This window comes from Nomascus leucogenys, chromosome 11 (assembly GCF_006542625.1).
Source record: "Nomascus leucogenys isolate Asia chromosome 11, Asia_NLE_v1, whole genome shotgun sequence".
NCBI lineage: Eukaryota > Metazoa > Chordata > Mammalia > Primates > Hylobatidae > Nomascus > Nomascus leucogenys.
The window spans coordinates 44,672,063-44,698,387 of NC_044391.1; the positions used below are offsets into that span (position 1 = coordinate 44,672,063).

The window sequence follows — 26,325 nt, forward strand, 5'->3', positions numbered from 1 at the left end:
GAATCACTCAGCCCTTCTCGCTGGCTCTGCCAGCTCCCCGAGGTAACCCAAAGCTCTCATGTGCCCACAGGCCCTTGCCCGAGGCCAGCCCTGGACAGAAAAGGCCATCAGGAAGTACAGTGCTGGCTGAACAGAAGAGATGACTTACCCTCTGCATCCAGCATCTTGGGGATGTCAAGGTATTTCTCAGCCACTTCGAAGGCATTGTTCAGGTTGGTGACAGGGTCGTCCTAGAAGGAGGCAAGTGGGGACAACAAGAACTCCATCAGGGCAGGGTGCAGGAGCAGGAGGGAGGCAGGGCTGGCCCAGAGGGAGAGACCCAGGAGGGCTAGGGTTGGGGATTTCTTCAGGCAGTTCTCAGCCACGTGTGATGTGTGAGCGGGAGGGCACCGCCTGGATAAATTCAATTCCCACTCACAGGAGTGCCTCATGAAATCTTTGTGGGGCAAACCATGGGCTTTTCCCCCAGAAAAATGCAGATGTACTCTTTTCATACAATTTCCAGCCACCTACAGACCCTAGATTAAGCCCCCTGCCCTAAACCCTAGTTTTCACATTGACTGGGAGATGTGGGCCAGGCCTGAGAGAGCACTGGGGACTGGGTAAGGGGAGCAAACCGAGAGGTCCCAGGTCCCAACCACCCTGAAGTGTCCCCCAGCCCCCTCACAGGCTCCCCACTGCTTACAGGACTAAAGCCCACTGCGCCCCAACTCTCCCTGGCCGGGGCCCAGCTCTCTTGCTCGCTGTGGCTGGAACGGGCTGGGTGCCATTTGGTGCCTCCCTCAGGAAGCCCTCCTCTGGCTCTAAGCTGCCTCTTCTTCCTGGACCCTTCCTGGCTCCTGCTGGCTTGGGGTACACTAGCCTCCTCCGCAGCACTGCTCTGACCCCATTTGCCCTGCCACCCCATTCAGCCTGAGCACATGTACACGGCCTGGTGTGGTGCTTTGCTTTGGACAAATTTTTGTCCTGCCTTCCCCCATGAGGCTGGCAGCTTCTGGTGGGCAGGGCCTGGATCCATACAGGCTTTGTACAAGCAAATGACAGCAGGACCCTGCATGGGCAACATGGGCTGGTGGTGATGGTTTGGAATTCCTTGCCCTCTGCCCCTTTAGGCAGAGGATGTTCTAGAATCCAGAAGGTTGAGGAAGGGGAGTTATAAAGCATGGCTGGCCAGGCCCTTAAATAACCCCGGGTGGGTTGCAGTGCCATGGAGGGAGACTGGACAGTCCCCGAGGGGAATAAGGGAGGTGAGAGTCAGCCACCGAGCCAGGGGTTGCAGAGAGCCTGCACAAGGTTCTCCCAGGCCACCTATCTGCGTGCAGAACCCAGATCTGGAGGCTGGCGATGGAAGGGCATGGGGATGGTGACCCGGAGTTAGGGGGTCAGACAGGGCACGTCTGTGGGCCATCAAGGGAGCTGGAGACACTCACCTTCCTCAGCTTGTCATACTCAATCAGCTCTGGTCTGTGCCGGTGGATCAGGGCATTGAAGGCAAGACCATCCTTCCAGCTGGGGAAGGAAAGGCAAAGGTTATAGGAGGGCCCGCTCACTGTCACGAGAATGCTGTATGGTCCTGCGCACCCACAGCAGTGACTAATTCCCATTCACTGAGGTCTGGCCTGTGCCAGGCACTGCAGGGAGACAGTGTGGCAGAGAGGCTGCGAGCATGACCTCTAGGGCCAGGCAGTCTGCGATCAAATCCTGACTCTTCTGCCTACTGACAGCGTGACCTCGGGTAAGCCAGGCTATCTCGGTTTCCACATCTGTACGATGGGGATAGTGACATACCTGCTACATAGGGCTGTTGTGCGGATTAAATGAGTAAATGCTTGGATCAGTGCCTGACTCCTGACAACTGCTTTATAACTTCTAGCACCTTCCATGGGAGGCCGCCCTGAACCGGACAGGCCACTTCGTGGGAGGTGGCCAATGCAGGAGGCTGGTGCTTGTGCTGTGTGGCCTCCACACCCTGGCGGACCTGACTTACAGGAAGGCCAGTCCGTGGGCTGGCTAAATGCCAGGATTTCACTTGGCATGCGGGTCTCTGGAAGAAAGGGACATTCCCCAAGGCCACAAGTTGGTCAGTTACAAGCTAGATGGGTCACATTCTCCTCCCTGAGACCCTTTAAGGGTTGGTTCCCTCTGAGGTCAAGCTCGATGTCACCTCCTCAGAAAGGCCACCCAGGGAACTTTCTTCATCTGACTTCCCTGTCTTTATGCAGCACTTCTCACTGAAGTTATGCTGCAGGATTATTGGCCGCTGTGCTCACAGCTGGTCCCCACGCTGTGGCGTAAACTTCCCACAAATGGGGACTTTGTTTGGGTGCCACTGTATCTCCACTAGCGGCATGCAGCGGGCATGCTAGATACTTACTAGTTGAAGAAAATGAATGGAAACTATAGAAAGATTCAGTCAGTTAGTGGCAGGAAAAAAAAGGAGACACACAGAGAAGAGTGACCAAGGGAGGGACCACATGCTATCAGGGTGAGCACAATGGGAAAAGCACCCAGCAAGGATCCCGGAGAGCCTGAGGCCGCTGCAAATCCCATGAGGCCCTGCTCTTTATTCCTGTGCGGGCAGTCCAGGAGACTCAGAGGGTGGAGCCACAGGGCAAACCGGATCTGACCTCAGGACCGCCCCCAGAGCCAGTGCTCCCAACCACCAGGCAGGCCCGCCTCTTGCCGCCCCCTGGACCTCATGCGGCACTGCCCATGCTCGCCTCAGCTACGGCGATGGTGGACATGTCTCATCTTCCACTCACCCTGAGGGAAGCAGGTTCATGGCGGAGCTGAGGGTTGTTCATCTTAGCAGCCAGAGAGTACATTTTTCCCCAACACTAAATTTACTAGCAACTCTAAAAGCAACTCTAAAAACAATTCACTCTTGAGCTGTCAAAATAAAGGAAGTGGCCAGAGGCAGGCAGTGGCTCACATCTGTAGTCCCAGCACTTTGGGAGGCCGGGGTAGGAGGACTGCTTGAGCTCAGGAGTTCAAGTCCAGCCTGGGCAACATAGGGAGACCCTGTTACTACTAAAAATAAAAATTAAAAATTAGCCAGGTGTGGCTACTACTTGGGAGGTTTAGACAGGAGGATCACTTGAGCCTAGGCCAAGGCAGCAGGGATGAGTGATCGCATCACTGCCCTCCAGCCTGGGTGACAGCACAAGACCCTGTCTCAAAAAATGAAGAGCTTTATTGTTGCTTCTGAGAGTCACCTTGCCTGGGGACAAAGAAGATTCTATTAGGCTGGCGAGAGGGCTGACCTTACTGCCTTCAGCCAGGATGGCTGGGAAACTGCCTCCTCTTCCTCAGAGAGGACCAGGTGACCTTCCCATGGGCTTGTAGGGCCTATGGCCAGGGAGGGGCTGACTGAGGGCTGGCATCTCACAGACCACGACAAAAACACAGGAAACAGGGCAGGTGGGAGGAAGGATCTCAGGTTCCCAGAGAAAGGGAGAGGATGACCAGGACTGACGCTTACCTGATGTGGAAGTTCTGCACATTGACGTTCTTATACGGGGCCGTCTTTCTCTGGCACCAGAGAAGGAGCCCTTCCTTGGCCGAGGTCTCTGCAAAACACACAAAGACAGTGAGCACTGGCTCAAAAATAAAACCTCAGAACTCAGCCCAAGTTGGATGGGACTTTCGGCTCAGGCCTGGGGGGTCAAACAAAACCCAAGGGGAGAGGGCATCAGTCCTAACAACAGCAGCAGTGATAGCAGCGGGACAGCCACTCCCATTCCGGATATAGACGGATGTGCCAGGCCCAACTGCCAGGACACACGGCCCTGCTTAATCCTCACGGCCCCGAGGAGAGTCGCTTGACCAGGGCTGCCCCAGGAGGTGGTGGTGTCAGGGCCTGAATCTGTGCCATGTGCCTGGCCACCAAGCCTGTGCCTTTCACCACCAGAACACACTGCAGACAAGCCCTTGATACCGGCCTTGGCCTCTTTTGAACAAGGTGAAATACCAGCTGTGGAGAGGCCTAGGGGACCCTTCTGTTCCCCGTGGATAGCTCGGCTGTCCTCACAGACCGGGAGCCCTTCGAGGGCAGGAAGCACATCTCTCCCGGTCATCACTGCGACCCAGCACCTGGGAGCCCCTGCACGCTGGCCCAGGTGGCTCTGCCCATCCTGTGTGCACACAGGTGCTTGCAGGGAAGCGAAATCGTCCATTCCTGGACGGCCTGAGCTCATAACGGGTCCATGGGGGCCAAGTTTCAAGGATGGGGATGTCGAGCAGACAGAGAACCAGGCCCAGGCCCAACTCTCTCACTAGTCTGTTCTGGGACTTGGGTTCCTGGACTGCAAAACGGGCCCAGCCATCCTAGCCCATCTCATGAGGGTGGCGTGAGGGTCCACTGAGATGAGGCTGCGAGAGCAAAGGCACTCAGAAGGCACTGGCGCCAAAAGGTGGGCAGCTGGGAGGAGCCTCCCTTCACCTGCCACCCACTGACTACTCCTGTGAGGACCAGGCCCTGTGAGTGACCCCAAGGAAACAGGAAGAGGCTTGAGGCACGAAGACCACACTTCAGCTCTCCTCTAACCGGCCCTGACTCAGGTGGGAAGCGGGGGCAGTACAGGTGGCTCTCACCTTCCACGGAGATGTCCTGGATGGCGAACCTAAGGATGATGGTCCAGATCATTCCCAGGGTCATCTTTGCGTTGCCGTCCACAATCTCTGCACACAGGGAAGGGGGCAGAGGGCAGAAGGTCGTTAAAACCAGAGTGAGGCTCCTCCACCCAACCTGAAGGTAGCCTTCCAGCCCCATCTAGAGAAAGGCTCCAAACCACCCCCATGCCGGTTGCATCTCCCAGGCCCGTCCTCCTCCACCTTCCTCAGGAGAAAACACAGGGAACAGTCTTTAGGCAGCGCTGTCCCAGAGCCTCCTGCTGCTGAGTGCCTGCAGGCTTCTGGCCACAAGGGTCTCTGGCCCTGCAGCCAGCATCTTCTCCTGACCCAACTAAAAAAACCACTCCTCCAAGAGGCCGGTCCCAGGTGTGTGGCCTCTGTTCACACCTCTCTCAACTCTCAGTGCTCTGTACATTTCTGCCTTCATCTGCATACCTCCTGACTACAGGGGGGCACCCCGGGCCCCCGCTCTCAGGGCAAAGGTGGTCTTTTTCATCTCGCAGTCAGCAAATGTGCACTACATTATTGTTTATTGTGAATCTGTCCACTTCCTTCCAATCTTACTGCCGACACTCTCCACCAAGCCACTGTCATCTCCAGAGCTCAATGCGGCTGCCTCCTATGTACCCTTCCCGCCCATAATCCACATGGACACAGCAGCGAGCATGGTTGGTTTCCTTCTTTTGAGACAGGGTCTGGCTGGCTGGAGTGCAATGGTGTAGTCATAGCTCACTGCAGCCTTGACTGCCTGGGCTCAAGCAATCCTTTTGCCTCAGTCTCCCGAGTAGCTGGGACCACAGACGCATGCCACAACACCTGGCTAGTTTTTAAACTTTTTGTAGAGGCTGGGTCTTATTATGTTACCCAAGCTGGTCTCAAACTCCTGCTCAAGTGATCTTCCCGCCTTGGCCTCCCAAAGTGCTGGGATTGCAGGTGTGAGCCACCATGCCTAGCCCACAGGGAAAGGGCTTGTTGCCCTGAAGGCCCAGGCCCTGCCATCCTCCTGGAATTCTCTAGCTGCATCCTCTGGGCAAGCCAGGCTCTTTCTTGCTTTGATGCGCTCTGTCCACTCACAAAGCACGCACCTAGCCTGCAACCCTCAACTGGCTGGTCCTTCTCATCGTGCAAGCTACTGCTTGTGTCACCTCTCACGGTGGCTTCCCTGACTGCCCGTCCCAAGGAGCTCCCCAACCCAGTTCCTCTCCCTGGCCCCTGTGCTGCCCCCAAGGCATCACTACATGAAATCACGTGTTGGTCGGGCTGTTTACTTGTTCACCATCTGCCTGCCCTCATGAGGGCGGGGCTGCTCTGACCACCACTGGATCCAGTGCCTGGAAGGCTGGTGAGGAACAAGCATAGCTGCTGTGTTGTCAGGAAGGGGAGAGCACGGGCCCGAGGCCAGGTGGCCAGGCTGCACGCTTTCTGAACTAACCTAAAAACAAACATTTGCGGCCGGGTGTGGTGGCTCACACCTGTAATCCCAGCAATTGGGGATCCAACGCAGGTGTGGATCGCCTGAGGTCAGGAGTTCGAGACCAGCCTGGCCAAGATGGTGAAACACCATCTCTACCAAAAATATAAAAATTAGCCTGGTGTGGTGGTGGGTGCCTATAATCCCAGCTACTCGGGAGGCTGAGGCAGGAGAATTGCTTGAGCCCGGGAGGCGGAGGTTGCAGTGAGCCGAGATTGCACCATTGCACTCCAGCCTAGGTGACAAGAGTGAGACTCCATCTCAAAAAAAAGAAAAAAAAAAAAAAATTGCTGAAACTTCTCAAAAGAAGGGCTTGGACCACACCCTCTTCAGAGAAAAACCATCTCTGCAAGGCCCAGGGCAGCTGTGTGTCTGCGGATGGGTGAGAGAAGGCAGTGCCTCATCCCGGAGTCCGCCAACCAGCCATGCCTAGGGCAGTCCTCCCGACTTGTCAACATGCCATATGCAAGGGGCATGGTGAAGTGGCTTCCAAAGAAGACAGAGGGGCTCCACTGCTGCAACCACTCTCGGGGAAGGGCTGGGCACAGGGGTGAGTTCCAAAGCTAACTGCAGAGCTGGAGGCCCTGGACACCACAGGAGACCCTGCTCACTGACCTCTAAGCAGAACACTCCAGGGCAGGCTTGCTTGGAAGCAGGTGGAGAGGTCACAGAGAAGATGGGGCCCACCTTCCCCCGGGAACACACCCAGAGGAAGGGGGTGTCCATGAGCCACAGCTTTCGGGTTTTGGGAGGAGGAAATATGCTCATTCTGCTGCCGAGAGACAGGGGAGGGACCCAGTGTCCACCCTGTCCTAGGGTTCAGAGCCCCAGACCCAGAAACTGAGCAGCACCACCTGCCCCTTAGTGCAGCGAGGCAGCTGGAGCCTCAGGAAATCTATTCTGTGCACCCCGAGGGCCAGGCCTGCAGAGATGGGCAAGGCCGCAGCTCCCCGGCTCAGCGGGTACAGGTGCAGCTGGTCACCGAGGGCTTATGGAGTTCCAGTGAGGAGAAGAGGATGGCGTTTCTCATGACACATCCACCAGCTGCTTCTCTGACCTACAGCTGTGCCTCCAGTCCCTCTCATCACCCCCACGGGAAGCCAGTGCTCCCGCGAATGCCCGATCATGTGGAAGGACAGGGGGACAGGGTGGGGCGGGGTTCTCAGGTGCCTTGAGTCCCAGGATCGCCTCCATTAGGCTTTGTTCTGAGGCCCCACGGTCGCAGGGATTGGGAGTGAACCAATTTGGGCATGAACAGAGAACATTTTTAGACCAAGTTTTTCTCCAATGAAAACTGATGACTGCCATGGGTCTCTCCTCTAACCCCTTCTGTATTTACAGACTAGCATTTGAGCAAAATAAATGCAGCTGTGAGAAGCAGAAGGCTGGAACAGAGCCTGGAGGAAAGATCCATGCAAGGACAGAAAATCTCAGGGCCTGACTGAATTTTTGGGTTGTGATTTTTTTAAACAAACACCAACCACCTCGACTGTGGCATGCAAGGCTTGGCACCCCTCATCGCAGAGGTCCTGGGCCAGGGCAGAGCCTTGAAACTCAGTACACACATTCTGGCCCGGAGTCTTGGCCAAACTCTCAGAGCCCTGTCATTAACGGCAATTAGTTTACTTTGTTTTTCTAGAAGCTGGGACAACATGGATGTCAGGGTGAAGAAACCTTACTCTGACTAATGAGCAGACTGCGAGCCCACGCTGCTGGGGAGCTTCTGGGCTCCATCAGGCCTCGCCTGCCTCTAAAAGCGCCTGGGAGCTCAACCCAGGAGGGCCTGCTGCTCTAGTGAGGGCCTGCAGGTAGTGGACTGTGGTCCTGGTTATCTACATGGGGCCCAGGAGGATCCTGGGGTGGTCAGAGGCGAAATTCTTCAAGCCCATGCACACAGGGCAAAGTCTGGGCACTGACCTTTGGCCATGCACTCCCTGTCCCAATGCCTGACACGGGGCCTCCAGTCCCCTTCTTTGATACCGGGCAGGGCATAATGAGAAAGGTGTTCCTGGTACAGAGAGAGGCCATGGCACGTGTTTGTCACTGTCTGCTGTGCCTGGCACAAGGAGAACCAGTGAGGGCTACCTGAGTCAAACCATCCCTCCCCCTGCAGAAGCCACCGCCCCCGTGGTTGGGTGGGTTGCACTTCCTAGATTTGGACTGCGCCCACCGGATTTTTCCAAGGGGTTGGGGGAGCTTGTGGGCCCAGCATCGTATCAAGAACAGTTGTTGTGATCACTGCTGAGTATGTACTGGGGCTCTGAGTGCCCCAAGCACCCTGCCACCAACAAAACTTCTCTTCAGAATGCAGATGTTGTGCTGCAGAGCCTAAAGGTCAGAAACTGAGCAGGACCCTCACTGCCCCATCTCCAGCTCACCTTCTGCCCCGATGGAGACCAGCTTGACGCCTTTGCTGGCAATAAAGTCCAGCGCTTTGTTCACATTGTTGATTTTGTGCACTCTCATCTTCCCCCGCTCCGGCTTAGGTAACCGCTCCCCTGAGAAATGCACAAAGAGAAAAGAAGAGGGGGCGAGACAGAGAGAAAGAAAGGGAGAGAAGCTTTAGAGTCTCCTCTGTTCTTCAAAACCAGGTTCCTCTGTTGGCCCATCAGGCCACTCTGGCCCCACCCACCAGACCGCCATGCAGCTATTAAGGGGTGCCCTCTCCTCCCCAGGACCAATGGGACAGCTGGGTGGGCAGGGTCTCTGGGGACTGCTGTGGCAGAGCACCTGTGCCAGGGCTGGGCTGCACTGCATGGCTGGGAGCCTCACCTGATATGACCTCCAGGAGCAGCATGAGCTTGAGCCCGTCTCGGAAGTCCTCATCGATGTTCTCGATCTGCGTGCCTGCCTTCCGCAGGTGGGAGTTGCACCACGCTGTGAAGGTCTGGGGAAGCAGAATAAAGGACAGTGCGCAGAGTCAGCCTGGCCGTCGGGGCTCTCTCCACACACCTGCCGGGCCGCAGCCCTGACCTCAGGAGAACTGCAGCTGCCACAGAGCACTCGCTGACACACACCGTACATGGCTGATACACACATTGTTTCTGATCCTCACAGTGACCCCGGGAGGCAGATGTGAGGAAACTGAGGCTAGGGGTGGTTAATGACCCACCACGAGACCATCCAGGTGGTAAGTGGCAGAGCTTGGATTTGAACCCAAGTCTGTCAATTTTGGCAACATGTGCTTTTTCCACACCCCCAAGCTGCCTCAAAGGAGACCAGTACACACATCAGATAAAAGTGCCTCAGCCCATCGCCGGCTTACTTGGTCACACAAACACGACTGAGCACCAGGCTCTGTGGTGTGGAATCAACAGGTCGGGCTCCTGCCCTCATGGGGCTTATTTTCTTGATGAAGGCCAGCCCTTCATCTGCCAGCCAGACCCAAAGGCCCTAGCTGGACCCTGGCTTCCGTGACCCGTGGCTGCTCTTCTGAGGCAGGAGCTCAGGCTGCCACGTTCTAATCACGTGCACAGATACAAGCCAGAACAGGAAAGTGGCAGGAAAAGAAAAGCTCCCATAAATGCAGGATTTCCTCGAGTCTTTCTTTGAGCTTTGGGCAGCCCAACAGCAAGCCCTCCCAGGAAAGGCCAGGAACACAGACCCTCTGAGCCCTGCGCACACGCCTATGTTGCCTGGCTTCCTGTGAGCAAGATGCCCCCGCCCCTCTCTCTCCTGGAGAACATGCCATGCCCCATCCTTCCCATTCTTTTTTCTTTTTTTTTTGAGAAGGAGTCTCGCTCTGACACCCAGGCTGGAGTGCTGTGGCGCAATCTCAGCTCACTGCAACCTCCACCTCCTGGGTTCAAGCGATTCTCATGCCTCAGCCTCCTGAGTAGCTGGGACTACAGGTGTATGCCAACATGCCCAGCTAATTTTTGTCTTTTTAGTAGAGATGGTGTTTTACCATGTTGGCCAGGCTGGTCTTGAACTCCTGGCTTCAACTGATCTGCCCGCCTCAGCCTCCCAAAGTGCTGGGATTACAGGCGTGAGCCACCACACCCGGCCCTATCCTTCCTATTTTTAAGACTCAGTGCAGCTTAGAGGAGGCTGGAAGGCAAGTGGGAGGCAGGCGCCCTCACCAGGGTTAGGCAGTCGCATCTAAGGAAAATGTTTCTGAGGATCAATTGGAAGGGAAGGAGGGTACTAAACAAGAAGCCTAAGTCCCTGACCCTAACAGACCAACGATGCTGACAGGGCATGGGTACACCCAAGCACAGGGCACACAGCCTCCTGGTGGTGCCCAGCTACTCAGCCCCCCGCAAGCTGGGGCATGCTCATAGACATCAGGGCCACAGAAGATCTCAGATCAGTTAATGCCAACATGCCCAGGCGCCTTCAGGGAAACCAGCCCACGCACCCTCCTGCAACAGGGCCTGGGAAAAACCCCAAGTGACTGCTTCTTATAGGAACCCCTGTACCCCACCCCCTCCATCTGCAGGGGCCAGTGTAGAAGCGGGCAGACAGCCAGGGACACACAAGAGCACATTCCACGGCCCAGGTGCAGGCGGAGACCACGCGGAGGACAAGGGGCTTCTACGGAGGCTCTGGCCAAGCACCATGTGTTTTGACAACTGTCGCCAGCCCTGCTCATTCAGGGAGACTCGAAACAAAGCCCCCTCCCAGACAAAGCAGCTGCCTAATACGCCATACCACACCGTGGACCCAGCATGGGGCTTCCTTCCAAATCCGAAAGGGGGCAAGCGTGGAGAGCTAGACCACCCCCGCCACCACCACCTCTCGCCATGGAGAATTCCTCTACCTGGGAGACAGAGACCCCTCCTGGTGGCACGACGCTGTTCCCCCACTAAAGATACCTCTGCCCCGCCATGTAGCCAGCCCTGGGCACCCCTCAAAAGTCAGGCCAAATGCCATGCCTGGAGGGTACCCGCACCATGGCCTCCCTGACCCGGTTCTGCCTCGGACGGCCTGCAGACCGCATCACGCCCTTGCTCTCTGGTCTCTAACAGTTCTTGTCTCCCACCCTCCCATGGCTATGAGTTCCTTGAGGGGAGGGGACCCAAAGCAGGTTCTCATTACGGAGAGTACTAACTCACCTTCCCAGCCTCCCCCATACAATGCTGAATTCAGAGAGCCCAGTGTGGGAACCCTGCTTACACCACTCATGCGGGCACGTCACCCAACCTTCCTAACTTCCATTTCCTCCTCTGCAACATGGGGATGAAGACCCCACCTAGGCCACGGGCAGTGTGAGGACTCAAGATGGCCATGCCTGCAGCGTGCATGGCAATGGTCAGGAAGTGGCAGCTCTCTGGATGGCCCTGTGCCTCCCAGCGTCTCCTCCCTCCCTGCCCTGGTCTCGGGAGTCTTGCCCACCCCTTCCACAGTGTGCCTGCTCTGTCCCTGGCCCACCCTCAGCACCTCTCCCGTAGCATCCCCCAGTCACTTTTAGTCTTATTGGATGTTCCATGCACATGAGCTTTCTCTCCTACCATGTGCGAGCCCCAGGGGGTGGGAAGTACGGCACCTGCACCTTTACAGCCCCAGAGCACTGTCAGCCTTGATGGCAGGCAGCAAGCAGTTGTGGAGCCCAGCAGTCCTGCGGAGCAGAGGGCAGCAGCAAATGGGCTGGGAAGGAAGTGGCCACGGATGCTAGGCCTCTACTCTCCCATGTGCCTGACAGCAGGCACTGCTGGGCAGCAAAGTAGCCGAGACACATCCCACAGCCTGAGGACACAAGAGGGCTGTTCCCCGAGGGCAAGGCCCCATGCTCTGGTGTTGCCAGGCCCAGACCTAGGCACCTGGGCTGCAGGGAAGGCCGGACACGCGTGCAAACAGCACCCCTCACAGCCTCAGCCTGTGTGGGCTGCTCCTGCAGGCTCTGCAGGGGCACAGACCTGGGTTTGGGTTTGAATGCCAGCCCCTTGGCTTACTCATTCCATGTTTTCAACCAAGTGACTTTACCTACTTAAGTCTGTTTCCTTCCCTGTAAGATGGATTTATCAGAATCTACCTCCTGCAGTGTGTTCTAAGAACTAAACTGGGGAAAATACATTTAAAGCATCTGACAGGCTCCTTGGCATAAAGAAAGAGCCAGATGAATCACACGCATGTATGTGCATGTACACACACACACCAGCATGCGCTGAGATCCAGTCTCTTCTCTGCAAAGGCCCTCAGACCACCCACTGGTATGCAGGGAAAATGGGATGGCAGGAGACCCTCTGTGGATGGCCCCACCCCACCTTGTGGAGGCTGTGAACAAACCTCGGCGCTTGGGTTCTGGCCACCTGCCCTCAGAGGGGCTGCTGCACTACCTGCCCTCCATACATACATCCCACCTGTGCTCATCTTCTCTGGGTAGTAAACAAGAGCTCTGGCTTGGGCATCACACAGGTGCGGATTCACATCTTGCCTCTGCCACTGAGGCCTCAGGCAAGCAATAAGCCTCAGTTTCCTCACTGATAAACAGGACCGTAACTGAGAGGTTAAGATAGGGATTAAACACAAGGATGCATGTCAATCACTCTGTGCTGTGTTAAATGCGTGTCAAAGGAAGGTCTGCTCTGAAATCAATGGTAATTCTTCCGTGTGCTCTGTCTTCCTGACTGACGCAGGCAAAGCCCCAAGCACAGGTGCTCGGGGAGGACGCCCACTCGCCTGGCCTGGATGACGCAGAAGGGAACTCCCGCCCAGATCCAGACCTGACACAGGCTTGGGGAACCCCACTGATGTGCTCCTGTCCTCACCCCATGTCTTGCTTTGCCCTGTTCTGTCCTCCTGGAAGATGAGGGGCATCTATTGACATCAGAGGTTCACAAAGCCCTCAGCTCTGGTGAGGAGAGCCTGTACTCACAAGGCCACCCTTGGTAACAGGTCAACCACGACGGCCACTTCTCCATGCAGAGAGACTGGTGAGTAGGAGCTGGAGTTCGAATGGGACATTAAAAATTCATCGCTTTTTCTACTTGGTTACAAAAATAACACTCTGCTTCCATCCTTCCTCTCCCTACCCGGTTTAGACTACGCTGCGTGGGGTGGATGGTGTGGAGAGGTGGTTTCTATAGATGGAGGCCCTATGCGCCCACCACGCCGCCCTCCACCATGCAGAATTCTCAGAATGTGGGCAGCCGACATCATGATGCCCCAGGCCACCATGGGTCCGTACATATTCATTCCCTGGACAAGCATGTGCTGGGGGTCAGCAGAGGGCCAGGCCCTGTGCCGAATCCATAACAGTGAGCAAAAGCAGACACTCTCATGAGGCTCCAGGTCTGATCTCATTAATCAAGCAATCAGTCCACTCCAGAAATAATGCCCTTAGGAAAAGTGGTAATAATAACAGCAATAACTGCAGCAGACACTTCCATAGAGTCTAATAGGGGCGGGCACTGCTCGAGGCACTTGGTCACTTACTAATTCTCTCACCCTCGTAATCATCTCTGGAGGGAGGTGCTAGTACTGCCTCCATTTTACAGATGAGGAAACGGAGGGCCTGAGAGGTGAAGTGGCTTGCTCCCATCAGTCACACACCTAGAAAGTTACGGAGCTGGGTTTAAAGCCAGGTGCTGGGCTCCTGGGGCCAAGTTTGTGTCCCCTCCCCTGTGATGGGAGCAGAAGAGTGCGGTCAGCATGGTGGTGGGGGGAGGGGGGCACCAAGTGATTGGCGAGGCAGACACAGAAAGGTGTCCCTGAAGAGGTCATTCTCAAACTCGGAGCTGAAGGATGAGGAGTTAATAAGACAAAAATGAGGGAGACCTTCCAGATACTGGGAAGAGCACGTGCCAAAGCCCTCCTGCAGAAGGGACAGAGCCTGCTCTGAGAAGGGAGGGAGTAAAGGAGTGAGGCTGGCATGCTGGCCTCACAAAGCCATTAAACGGTCATGCTGTCCCTGCCATGTGGGGAAAGAGCCGAAAGGGACAAGGGTCAATGTGTGATGGCCAGGAATAAAGCAGGGTGAAGAGCCCCTGAGAGAAACTCCCTGCCCCTGGCAGGAAGAGGAAGGCAGAGGTGCCCTGCTGGCACGCCGAAGAAGAAATGCAAACTCAAGGTTTCCATTTCATTCGGGAGGAACCAGAGCTGCCAGCCCTCTGTGGGAGGAGGGAAAGGCAAAAAGCATCGAGCTCTCCTGGGCTTCATGATCGTGGTCATCTTCCAGGGGCAGCAGCGACTCTGACTATCCAGAACATGGCAGTGGCCATGCCCTCAGGACTGCACCTAAGAGGCATGCACCTGCCTCACAAATACTGACTTGGAGCCCTATCATGTACTGGACACAGGAGGAAGCAAAACAGTTATCATTTACATTCTGGCCAGCCAGACATGGTGGCACACACCTGTAATCCCAGCACTTTAGGAGGCCGAGGCGAGAGGATTGCTTTAGCCCAGGAGTTCGAGACCAGCCTAGGCAACATGGCAAAACCCCATCTCTACAAAAACTACAAAAATTAGCCAGGCATGGTACTGAGCGCCTGTAGTCCCAGCTACTCGAGAGGCTGAGTTGGGAAGACAGCTTGTGCCTGGGAGGCAGAGGTTGCAGTGAACTGAGATTGTGTCAGTGCACTCCAGCCTGGGTGACAGAGTCAGACCCTGTCTCAACCCGCCCCCCCCCCCAAAATTACATTCAGTATTGGGGTGCGGGGGGCATGACATATTAAAGGTAATTATGCTATAATGGCTAATTGCTAGTTCTTACTATTTACACATTAGCAACTCTTTAAAACCTCCAACCCCATGATCACGAGAGATATTATCTCCATTTGGTGAGGAAACTGAGGCAGGGAGAGGTTCAGTGACTTGCTTAATGTCACACAGACACAGATGATACATACAAACATGGGGTGGGCATTCATTCCACGATGTCTGAGTAGAATGGGAGGTGCTGGCCAGTGAGGGAGAGACAGCAGAGTCAGGTCAAGAAGCCCCCAGCCAGGGCCGGGCGTGGTGGCTCGCGCCTGTAATCCCAGCACTTTGGGAGGCCGAAGCGGGTGGATCACTTGAGGTCAGGGGTTCGAGACCAGCCTGGCCAACATGGTGAAACCTCATCTCTACTGAAAATACAAAAATTAGCTGGGCGTGGTGGCGGGCTCCTGTAATCCCAGCTACTCGGGAAGCTGAGACAGGAGAATCTCTTGAACCTGGGAGGTAGAGGTTGCAGTGAGCCAAGATCGCGCCACTGCACTCCAGCCTGGGAGACAGAGTAAGACTCCGTTTCAAAAAAAAAAAAAAAAAAAAAGAAGGCCCCAGCCCACCCTTGGTCCCCAAGCTAGAGGTGAACTCAGAGAGCAAGGCAGGCAGGCAGGCAGGCAGGCAGAGCGACGCCCCAGCAGCTCGCCTGCTTCTCAAAGGGTGGCCCGGCTGCTCCCAGTCTGTCCCTGGCCCTCTTGTGAAAGCAGCCTGCACCCAGCCCTTGACCTATCTAGGGAGGAAGGAAGGATGTGGACTCATCTGTCTTTGAGAACACATGTGAACCAAACCACAGAGAGGAGGCTTCAGAGCTTGCCCCTGCACGCGGGCAGCCTATTGAAGAGGCTTCTCTGGTTGCTAAAATAGCACAGGGTGTGAGTGGGGGGAAGGGGGGTGGAAGAACAGAGAAAAGCAAGCTTGTCGGTTGAGTTGGGATCCACTGTCACCTCTCCATGTGCCAAGGCCCATGGTGACCCAGCTAAGGCAGGCTTCAGGGGTCCCCAAGAGCAGTTTCTGCTTTGTCACTGTGGGCTGCAGGAGGGAGACGGAGACCTAGCATCTCTGGTCATAAAGTCCTTCCTGCGTCACAGGGACCCCTCCTAGCCGCCAGGATGTGGGGTGGTAGGTGAATGAATGATGGATATTGTTCAGGAGGTGACCTAAGCACCCAGGAATGTGGCAGCAGTGGGCTTTAATGAGCCATTCATCAATGACTCCCTGCCTCAACCCGAAGAGGCAAAGCCGTCTCTACTCTGGGGCACTGATTAAACATTCAGCAGACACAGGGCAACCGAGTGGTTCCAGTGGACAGAGAGATGGTGAGCTGGAGGGAAGAAAGGGCCCTGGTGGGATGCGGCTGACCCAGCTGAACAAACTCGCCTTCTCTTTTCTTCCTGCCTTCCTGTTACAAAACATGTTCTCAGAACTGAAGGGGGTGGAGGGAAATGGCTGTTGGAAGCTGGAATTCCACTAAGCCCAGAATAAAGGGAGTCTCCTGCAAAGTCGCTTTAGGCCTAGAAATAGGCTCGAGCGATCCCTCAGGAGGGGTGAGCATGCCGGCTCTGCCCTGTGTAGCACAGGATCCAGACTGGATCGCAGGCTTCACTCTCCCCACTCACCAGGCTGATGCTCACATGTGGATTCCACAGACCCCGCGCTTGACAAGATTTTTGAAAAAACCGTTTGCTGCCTCATGCCGCAGCGCTTTTCTATGGTGTACACTGCCCACCCGCCTAGGAGAATATCACCTAGGAGGACCAGCCTGCATACATTTTGCCCAGGCTCAGGGTTGACTGCAACTGGCCACAGCCAGCCCCACCCCCAGGTACCCAGAGGCCAGAAGGAGCTCCCTAGCACCCTGGGAGTTTTCAAACCTTGGCTCTGAAATACCGTGTAGGGTTTGTCGCTCTGCTGGGGCATCAGTTGCTTTGAGGCGGAGGGCGCCGTCCCACCTCCTGAACTCCCACCTTGCCTGCTGTGGCCTCTGATGCTGCCCATGGTTCCTGCTTCCACAGGTCCTAGGGAAGGATGTCCAGGGCTTGGACACAGGGGAGGTACAGCTATTTATTCCTGGGTAGGCTTATCACCTGGGTAGGCCTTCTTATCACCCATCTGGCAGGCTATTGCCAGACCTCAGGCAAGGCCTAGCCCCACTGGGGCATCTTTTCAGTTCCTGAAAGCAGAAACGGCTCCCCAGCCCATGGGCTTCATCACCAACTATAAAGGCGCTTTCAGGGCCAGACGGCTAAGCCTTCTAGAATCTGGGTTACCAGTGGCACAGGCAGAGGTGCTCGCCCTGGCAAGGGGGCCCGTGGAGCGTCTGTGAGACTGCACACCTGAGCACTTTTTGAAGATCCACTGCCACCAGATTCTGAAGGAGATAAAAGCCAGGGAGCAGGTTGAAAGGACAGAAAATGAGCAGGTCACGATAACACAGCCACAAATTAGATGGGTGCAGCAACGTGGGACGCAGACAGCCCCGCTGCCCAGGCAATCAGGGCTGGTGCTGCGGCAGTTCAGCGACACACAGGGCTGCCTGTCCAGGACCCAACCCCGGCTCAGGGCAAAGCAAGTGCACGGTGTGTGCCTGTTACATGACGACATAACCTAATTTGAAAGCAATTACAGTGAAATATGGAATGCGTCTTATGTCCTGGCCTGAAGTTGCCTTATTCGGAGTTTTCTCAGCCTACATGAAAAAGCTCTGACTTCGCAGTTGTAGGAGAGGTATAAATACTGCTGAGTGGGGTAGTGAGCATTCCAAAGGTCCTGCGTGTCCACCCAGAAACCAGCTCTTTGCACCCGGCCCCCTCCCTGCAGCCAGTGTTCCAGTCTTGGACAACCCACTATGAGGTGCCAGAAAGCGTGTGTGTTGCTGCTGCAAAGGACGGATTTTGTTTGTTTTTTGAGACAGAGTCTCGCTCTGTCGCCAGGTTGGAGTGCAGTGGCATGATCTCGGCTCACTGCAGCCTCCACCTCCCGGGTTCAAGTGATTCTCCTGCCTCAGCCTCCCGAGTAGCTGGCATTACAGACACCCACCATCACACCCGGCTAATTTTTATATTTTCAGTAGAGATGGGTTTCTGCCATGTTGGCCAGGCTGATCTTGAACTCCTGATCCCAGGTAATCCACCCGCCTCGGCCTCCCAAAGTGCTGGGATTACAGGTGTGAGCCATCGCGCCAGGCCAAAGGATGGATTTTGGAGTGCTGTCTCCTCCTCATGAGAAATACTGGTCTAAGACTTTCGTCTAGCTCTTTATAGAGCTGGTTTTGTCTCATCACTCAGGACACGCCTCAAATGTCAGCATCCCAGGAGGCCTTCCCGGACTCTGCCATCTCCCCTGGGCTATCACTCCACTCTGCATTGCTGTTTTGGGTTTTTTTTTTTTTTTTTTTTTTGAGATGGAGTTTCGCTTTTGTTGCCCAGGCTGGAGTGCAATGGCGTGATCTTGGCTCAATGCAACTTCTGCCTCCCAAGTTCAAGCTATTCTCCGGCCTCAGCCTCCCAAATAGCTGGGATTACAGGCCCAGCTAATTTTGTATTTTTAGTAGAGACGGAGTTTCTCCATGTTGGTCAGGCTGGTCTCGAACTCCCAACCTCAGGTGATCTGCCCACCTCAGCCTCCCAAAGTGCTGGAATTACAGGCATGAGCCAACACACCCGGCCTCACACTGCATTGTTTTACTCACTGCACCTATCACCATCGAAAACTATGTTCTTTGTTCATAACCAGTCTCCCTCCCAAGTGCAGCATAAGCTCCCCAGAGGAGGGTTCTGTTCGCTGTGGGAACCCACTGCCTGGACTGGTGCCTTTCACATAGTAGGTACTCAATAAATCTAGAAGTGAGTGGAATCAGGTTGCAGCATCTTGCATCCAGCTTTTCTTTCTCTCCCTCTCTTTCACGTACTCTTTAAATATGTACATAATTTGGAGACTCAACTTTTAAAAATTGAAATGTAATTCACATAACATACCAAAAAATTCACCCTTTTACATAAAATTCAGGGAGTTTTAGTATATTCACAAGATTGTGCAACAATCACCACTATCTAATTCCAGAACAAGGCTAGGCAAGGTGGCTCACACCTGTAATCCCAGCACTTTGGGAGGCCAAGGCGGGCAGATCACGAGGTCAGGAGTTCAAGACCAGCCTGGCTGTTACCGGTGGGTCTTTGTTCTTAGAGCTCCCAAGATGATGGTGGCTGCTCCCAAGATGGCAGCAAGCCTTTTGTTCTCTGACCTGACGTTCTTGGCCTCATGGATTCCATGGAATTGAACCTTGGGCCATGCAGTGAGTGTTACAGCTCTATTAGAAGCCGTGGGTCATGGAAGAGAACCGTGGAACCCAGCGACTAGTGTTTAGCTCGATTAGGACGAACTCAAGCACTTAGCCGGGCAGGAACAATGGCAAGCCTCTAGCCCGAATGAGCAGCAATGGGCGCCTCGCTGGATCAGAAATGCAGCAGACACCCTGCCATATCTGGAGGGGTGGAAGTCAACAGTAGGTCTGTGACGGCAGTGAACAGCAGTGAAGGACTGTAAGCGAAAGCTCAGCTCAAGCCGGAACAAACGTTGACCAGAAGAGTGTGCGGTTGCAAGATTTAATAGAGGGAGAACAGAGCTCCCATACAGCGGGAGGGGAACCAAAGGGGGTTGCCCACTCCCGGCTCAAATGCCTGGGGTTTATATCCCAATCACTGTCCCTCCTCCTGTGCTCTCAGATGATAGATGATTTGACTATTTCTTTACCTCCTGCCTTTAACCTAATTGGTATTTTAGTGAGCCCTCTTTACTGCCTGATTGGTCAGGTGTGAGCTGAGTTACAAGCCCCGTGTTTAAAGATGGGTGCAATCACCTTCCCCAGCTAGGCTTAGGAATTCTTAGTCGGCCTAGGAAATCCAGCTAGTCCTGTCTCTCATGGCCAACATGGTGAAACCTCATCTCTAACTAATAATACAAAAAGTAGCCGGGTGTGGTGGCGCACGCCTGTAGTTCCAGCTACTCAGGAGACTGAGGCAGGAGAATTGCTTGAACCCGTGAGGCAACGGTTGCAATGAGCTGAGATCGCGCCACTGCACTCCAGCCTGGGCAACAGAGTGAGACTCCACCTCAAAGAAAAAGAAAAAACAAAATTAAAAATTAACTCGGTATGGTGACTCTTGCCTGTAGTCCCAGCTACTCAGAAGGCTGAGGTGGGAGGAACACTTAAGCCTGCGAATTCGAGGCTACAGTGAGCTATGACAGTGCCACTGCACTCTAGCCTGGGCAACAGTGAGACCTTATCTCAAAACAAAAAACAAAACAAAAAACCAAAAATACAAGGAACATGTCTACCACCGCAAAACTGGTACAGTCACTCCCCAACCCCACCTCCCTCCTACCCAGCCCCCAGCCCCTGGCAACCACTAACCTACTTTTCGTCTCTTGCAATTTGCCTATTCTGGGCATTTCATACAAGTGGAACCATATGGTATACGATCTTTGAGTTTGGCTTCTCCTTAGCATGTTTTCAAGGTTCAGCCATGTTGTAGCACGTATCAGTACTTCATTCCTGTCTGAATAACGTTCCATTGTATGGATATACCACATTTTATTTATCCATTCATTGGCTGATGGGCATTTAGGTTGCTTCTATCTTTTGGATATTAGCATCACCATGAATATTCATGTACAAGTTTTATGTGGACATGTTTTCAATTTCCTTGGGCATATACCTGGGAGTAAAATTGCTGAGTCATATGATACCGCTTATATTTAAAAATCTGAGGAACTTGGCTGGGCGTGGTGGCTCATGCCCGTAATCCCAGCACTTTGGGAGGCTGAGCCAAGACCAGCCTGGGTGACATGGTGAAACCCCGTCTCTACTAAAAATACAAAACATGTTTAAATTTTGAGGAACCACCAGACTGTTTTCCCAAGAAGCTGCACCACGTTACACTTTGACCAGCCATGTGAGGGTTCTGATTTCTCCCATCCTAGCCAATATTTATTATCTGACTTTCTGATTATAGCCATCATGGTGGGTGTGCAGTGGTATTTCATTGTGGTTTTTTGGTTTGTTTTAGGGTTGGGGTCTCACTCTGTTGCCCAGGCTGGAGTACAGTGGTGTCATCATAGCTCACTGCACCCTTGAACTCCTGGGCTCAAGCAATCCGCCCACCTCAGCCTCCCAGGAGTATGCTACTACACCTGGCCAATTTCTTATTTTTATTATTATTATTTTGAGACAGGGTCTCACTCTGTTGCCCAGGCTGGAGTGCAATGGCGTGATCTCGGCTCAATGCAACCTCTCCCACCAAGGTTCAAGCGATTCTCCCACCTCAGCCTCCCCACTAGCTGGGACAACAGGCACCCGCCACCATGTCCAGCTAATTTTTGTGGGTTTTTTTGTTTTTGTTTTTGGTAGAGACAGGGTTTCACCATGTTTGCCAGGCTGATCTCAAACTCCTGACCTCAGGTGATCCACTCACCTCGGCCTCCTAAAGTGCTGGGATTACAGGCATGAGCCACAGTGCCGGGCCTAATTTTTTATTTTAATTCTCTGTAGAGACAGGGTCTCACTATGATGCCCAGGCTGGTCTCCAATTCGTGGCCTCAAGCCATCCTCCCACTTCTACCTCCAAAAATGTTGGAATTACAGACATGAGCCACCAGGCCCAACCACGTTATGGTTTTGATTTGCCCTAATAAGTAATGACATTGAACACCTTTTCACGTGCTTATTGACCATTTGTAGATCTTCTTTGGAGAAGTGTCTATTTGAATCCTTTGCCCGTTTTTAACTGGCTTGTCTTTTTACTGTTGAGTTTCAGAGTCCTTTATACATTCTGGACAGTAGACCCTTATCAGATATATAATTTGTAAATATTCTGTGGGTTGTCCTTTTACTTTAATAGTGTCCTTTGAAGCAAAAAGTTTCCAGTTTTGAAACAGTCTAATTTATCTATTTTTCTTCAGTTGTGTTTCTGCTGTCATATCTAATAACCATTGCCTAACCCAAGGTCATGAGATTTACACTTGTGTTTTCTTCTAAGAGTTTTACAGTTTTAGCTCTTACATTTAGGTATCTGATCCGTTTGGAGTTAATTTTTGTATATGGTGTGAGGTAAAGGTCCAACTTCATTCTTTGCAGATGGGTATCTATTAATAGTTGTTCCTGCACTATTTGTTGAAAACACTATTCTTTCCCCCATTGAATGGTCTTGCACCCTTGTTGAAAATCAATTGACAACAGATGTATGGGACCTCGGAGCGTTTTAAAAATACCTGAATTTCACCACAGGCAAAATGAGACAGATTCCCTCAAGGTGGGCCCTGGGCAATGACATTTGACAAAGTCTACCTAATGAGTCTAACATGAAGTGAGGGCTGAGAGCCACCAATCTAATCCAACCCCCTCGTTCCATAAATGGAAGATCTGAGGTCTCAGTAGAACCAGAGGGGCTGGGTGCAGGGGCTCATGCCTGTAATCCCAGCACTTTGGGGGGGCCGAGGCAGGCGGATCATTTGCGGTCAGGAGTTCAAGACCAGCCTGGCCAACATGGTGAAACTCCATCTCTACTAATAATACAGAAAAATTAGCCAGACGTGGTGGCACATGCCTGTAATCCCAGCTACTCAGGAGGCTGAGGCAAGAGAATCGCTTGAGCCCGGGAGGCGGAGGCTGCAGTGAGCCGAGATTGTACCATTGTACTCCAGCCTGGGCAACACAGTGAGACTCCGTCTCAAAAAAAAAAAAAAAAAAAAGAGACTGCTACCAGATTTGTTAGACTGGAATGGACGCTTGGAGCTAAAAGAAACCCCAGGGGAAAGGGGGATAGGCGGCCCAGGGTAGGAGCTGCCCCCATCTGAGCCTGCCTCTGTTCTCAAACAGACTTCCGGAGCCATCCCACACACGGGAAACCAACGAACCAACCCAAACCACTCAGATTTTACGTCAAAGAACTGGGTTCTCCCCAAGGGGAAGAGCCTGCACTCCCTAAGCAGAGTCCACTTGCACAGGAAGAGATAGGTCTAAACCCAAAGCAGGTGGAGCCCACAGAGCAGAGCAGGAGGCAGTGCTCAGCCCTCCAGGCAGAGCTTCTCACCAGGAGGAGGAGATGGTGAGGCCTACCTTGAAATAACTACCTTTAACAGAGGAAACTTCCACTCCCAAAAGGCAGTTTTAAAATTAGGGCAGCAGCAGAGGCTGGGGCCTTGCCCTCCGCCTCCTCTGGCCCCATCTAGCATTTTGCTATTAAATGATCAGGGACACGGGGCCCTTCACCTGGAGAACAGGGAGGGTGAGCTACAAACACCCCATTTACTTTCAATGCTTACAGCTGAGCTCAGGTTTCAGGGTGGGGGTGGGGGACTAAAGATCGTCTGGTTTAAACTTTGATCTTTCAAAAAGATAGCCAAGTAAGCCAATTCTGGCCTTGAGACCGTATGGCCTGGAATCCTAGCGAGTGCCTAAGGGGCCCAGTCTTTAGAATTAATGTTTTAGTCTGGACAAATCCGCCCAGGGATTTGTTCATCCAGACAGGAGGGCTTTGGCATTTGGGGAGAAAAGGTCAGACAGGGCACTGATGGGATTGTTATTTAGGCAAGTGCTACACACCCGTCCTGAGCTAGTGGGACCCCGGGAATTCCCCAGTAGATCTTGCCAGGTGCAGGAAATGCCACAGGAAAGGGGTGTCTGGAAGCAGGGCAAACACTCCTGTTTCTCCCTCTGTTCATCTCTCCAGCAGGTGGCTTGTTTTTTTGCTAGTATTCAAATGATCCGTAAACTGGGCCCTGCTGGTGGAAGGGTGAATGTGCCAGGCCCTGGAATAATCTTTAATCGTGGTAAGGGTTTTGTCTTTGACAACTGAAATGCCTACTTGGTGATCTTTTCCTTTTTCCTGTTTTGAGAGGCTCTGATTCAACAGTCCACCCGGCCAAGTCAGGGCCATTCTCCTATACCTTCGAAAGCAGAGGGACGTCTCGGGATGGGCATCCCGGCTAGGGTGGAGCCGGCTTGGTCTGGAAATCTGTGATCTTGACCATGTACAGCCCTACAGACTTGGGCTTGTTTCATGCATACTCAGTCCCCGCGGGCTTCCTACTCTCTGAACCCAGGGTAAGAAGATCCCTTTCAGAAGCAGGGTGAGTTTGGAGCACTGAGAGGATTTGGGGCCTTTATCTGCATAATTGAGTCCCCTTGCTCCAGAGGTTGGGTGCTCACCAGCCTGCCTGCCCTTTGCTGAGGCCACAGGGCTCCTCTCCAGGCCTGCACCTCACAGAGGCTCCATGAGCACTGGATGAGGAGGTGAATGAATCCCTGAGTCCATCTGGGAGGTGACTCCAACCAGAAATTTCTGGCTTGGAGTTTGAAGTTTGCCAGAAGGCAACTAACTGGTGGTGTTAAGAGTTATCTAAACTTGCCCTTAGCCTTCTGTGAGTGGGTGTTGGCTCCCAAGCACTAGGATGGTGTGGGGTACACAATTTGGGTGGGTTGGCTGAGCACAGTGGCTCACACCTGTAATCCTAGCACTTTGGGAGGCCGAGGCGGGTGGATCACGAGGTCAGGAGTTCGAGACCATCCTGGTCAACATGGTGAAACCCCGTCTCTACTAAAAATACAAAAATTAGCTGGGCGTGGTGGCATGTGCCTGTAATCCCAGCTACTTGGGAGTCTGAGGCAGGAGAATCGCTTGAACCCGGGAGGCAGAGGTTGCAGTGAGCTGAGATCATGCCACTGCCTTCCATCCTGGCTACAGAGCAAGACTCCGTCTCAAAAAAAAAAAAAAAAAGCAACTTGGGTGGGTTAAGGAATCACTCTGGACTTGGGGTCTCTTTTTTTTCCCTTGACAATATTCAGTCCATCTCAGATTCCTTGGATGAATGAAACAGACAACATTAACAGTGTCTTAGAAGGATTTAAAAAAAGAAAAACCTGACCATGACCACAGAGACGGAAAGAAGAGAAAAGACAAGAGAAAAGAAAAGAAAAGAGACCAAAATAGGATTCTATAGCCAAACAGTAATTATAGGATCGGGAGGAACCAGTAGAGACTGAAACCTCTGACTCATAATTGCTCCATTAAAAATGGTGAAACATCTGCCCTGGCCGAGGAACAGGGCTACACTCTCACCCTGGCTCGCCCCACCTACAAGCCTTCCTGGGGCTGGCATGAAGGGGTGGCTGTCTCCAGGAGCGGTGTGGGTATGACGTCAAAGGACAAAGGGGCCCCTGCTGCTCTCAGGGGCAGATCTGACTCCTGGTCCCAGAACAAGGGAGGAGTGGTTTGTCCTGCAGGGGGTGGGGGACCAGGATGGGGCAGCACCGGGAAGGTGTGGGTTCAGTTTTCCAGGAAAGGCCTAGGTGGTCCTGAGTGCTCTCACTACACCATGGGAAGAGGACCGAGGAGGACTCTGGGTATCATGTCAACCTGCCCCATGAAAACTACTAAGGGGCTGAGCCTGAACCAACGACAGCAAGAGGCATTTTTATGATTGGGTGGGGCATAAGGCCTACCCTACTATAATTACACAAATGACTCACATTTATTGAGCACTTAGTGTGTACCAGGGTTTCTTCTGCGTGCTCTAATTTTACAGATAAGGCTCCGAATGCTGGGGGATATACCCACAGCCACACAGCTGTTAAGCAGCAGAGCTGGGACCCCCGCGACCCCCAAACTAACCTCAAGCCACACCAAGGCTGCTTTCCACTTCTTGTGTTTGCTCTGTTAGGCCCTGTGTGAGCTACTTCACATGGTTCCTCTCATTTGATCTACTCTAAGGAAGACACAAAACCAAGGGCAGTCCCAGGAGGCCCTTGGCAGATTCCAGCAGCCACAGTGCAGCAGGCCCCGTGCTGAGCCACTGGGTGAGTCATGGGGGAGGGCGGGCAAGTCAGGTGACCGGGTGAGAATCAGAGCTATGCTGAGGTGGCCTGGTTACCTTGACATTCCTGTGATTCTGCCAAGGTAAAAAGTAACCCAAGGAGTTTGCCTTATATGGGCATGATGACAGATTTCAACAAGACAGCGTGTTAACTGACCCCGTATCAAATCGGTTCCCGGACTGCACAGGCAACGCCCGATAAAGCTGCTCTGGAAATATAGGAAATAACAATTTATGACGGGCTATCACCGGTGACTCACAAAGGTGCAGCCCAACTGCCATTGTGTGTCTTTTAGAGAAGGGGGGGAAAAGTTGGTGGCTTGTGGGCCAAACAGCTGTCTCATTCTCCCTCCCACCAGTGGCCTAGGAGGCCTGGCTCAGACCCCTACTCTGTTCGCGGGGCCTGGCTCAAGGAGGGCTGGAGGAAATCAATTTCAAGCTGGGGCTGAACAGCAAGTCCTGTCTGGGTTAGAGAGCCCTCACCACCTGCTTTCTCTGGGGGAGGGTGGGGGGTGGGGCGAGAAAGAGGAGAGGCAGGGGATGCCCTGGGAGGGAGGCAGACCCTTTCAAGCCAGCATGGAACAAAATGGTTAGGTCTGAGGGCACTGCACTGCATGAGAACCAAAGAAACTGACTGGGCCTCACAGGATTCCAGAGTCATCCCAGCCACTCCAAACCGCTGGCACCAGATAGCCCCTCCCAGG

At 53.6% G+C, this 26,325-nt stretch overlaps 1 protein-coding gene across 5 annotated transcripts in view; it reads right to left on the minus strand.

Annotated features, from left to right (window-relative positions):
- ACTN4 (actinin alpha 4) overlaps positions 1-26,325 on the minus strand; it is an 83,050-nt gene that overhangs the window by 21,113 nt on the left and 35,612 nt on the right. For all 5 annotated transcript variants that reach the window (XM_003252652.4, XM_030822217.1, XM_003252651.4 and 2 more), the window contains exons 2-7: positions 8,876-8,990; positions 8,482-8,601; positions 4,594-4,680; positions 3,482-3,569; positions 1,431-1,509; positions 149-230 (exon numbers count right to left, since the gene is read on the minus strand). In XM_003252652.4, the coding sequence (XP_003252700.1) occupies positions 149-230; positions 1,431-1,509; positions 3,482-3,569; positions 4,594-4,680; positions 8,482-8,601; positions 8,876-8,990 (571 nt within the window). The remainder of the gene's footprint in view (positions 1-148; positions 231-1,430; positions 1,510-3,481; positions 3,570-4,593; positions 4,681-8,481; positions 8,602-8,875; positions 8,991-26,325) is intronic.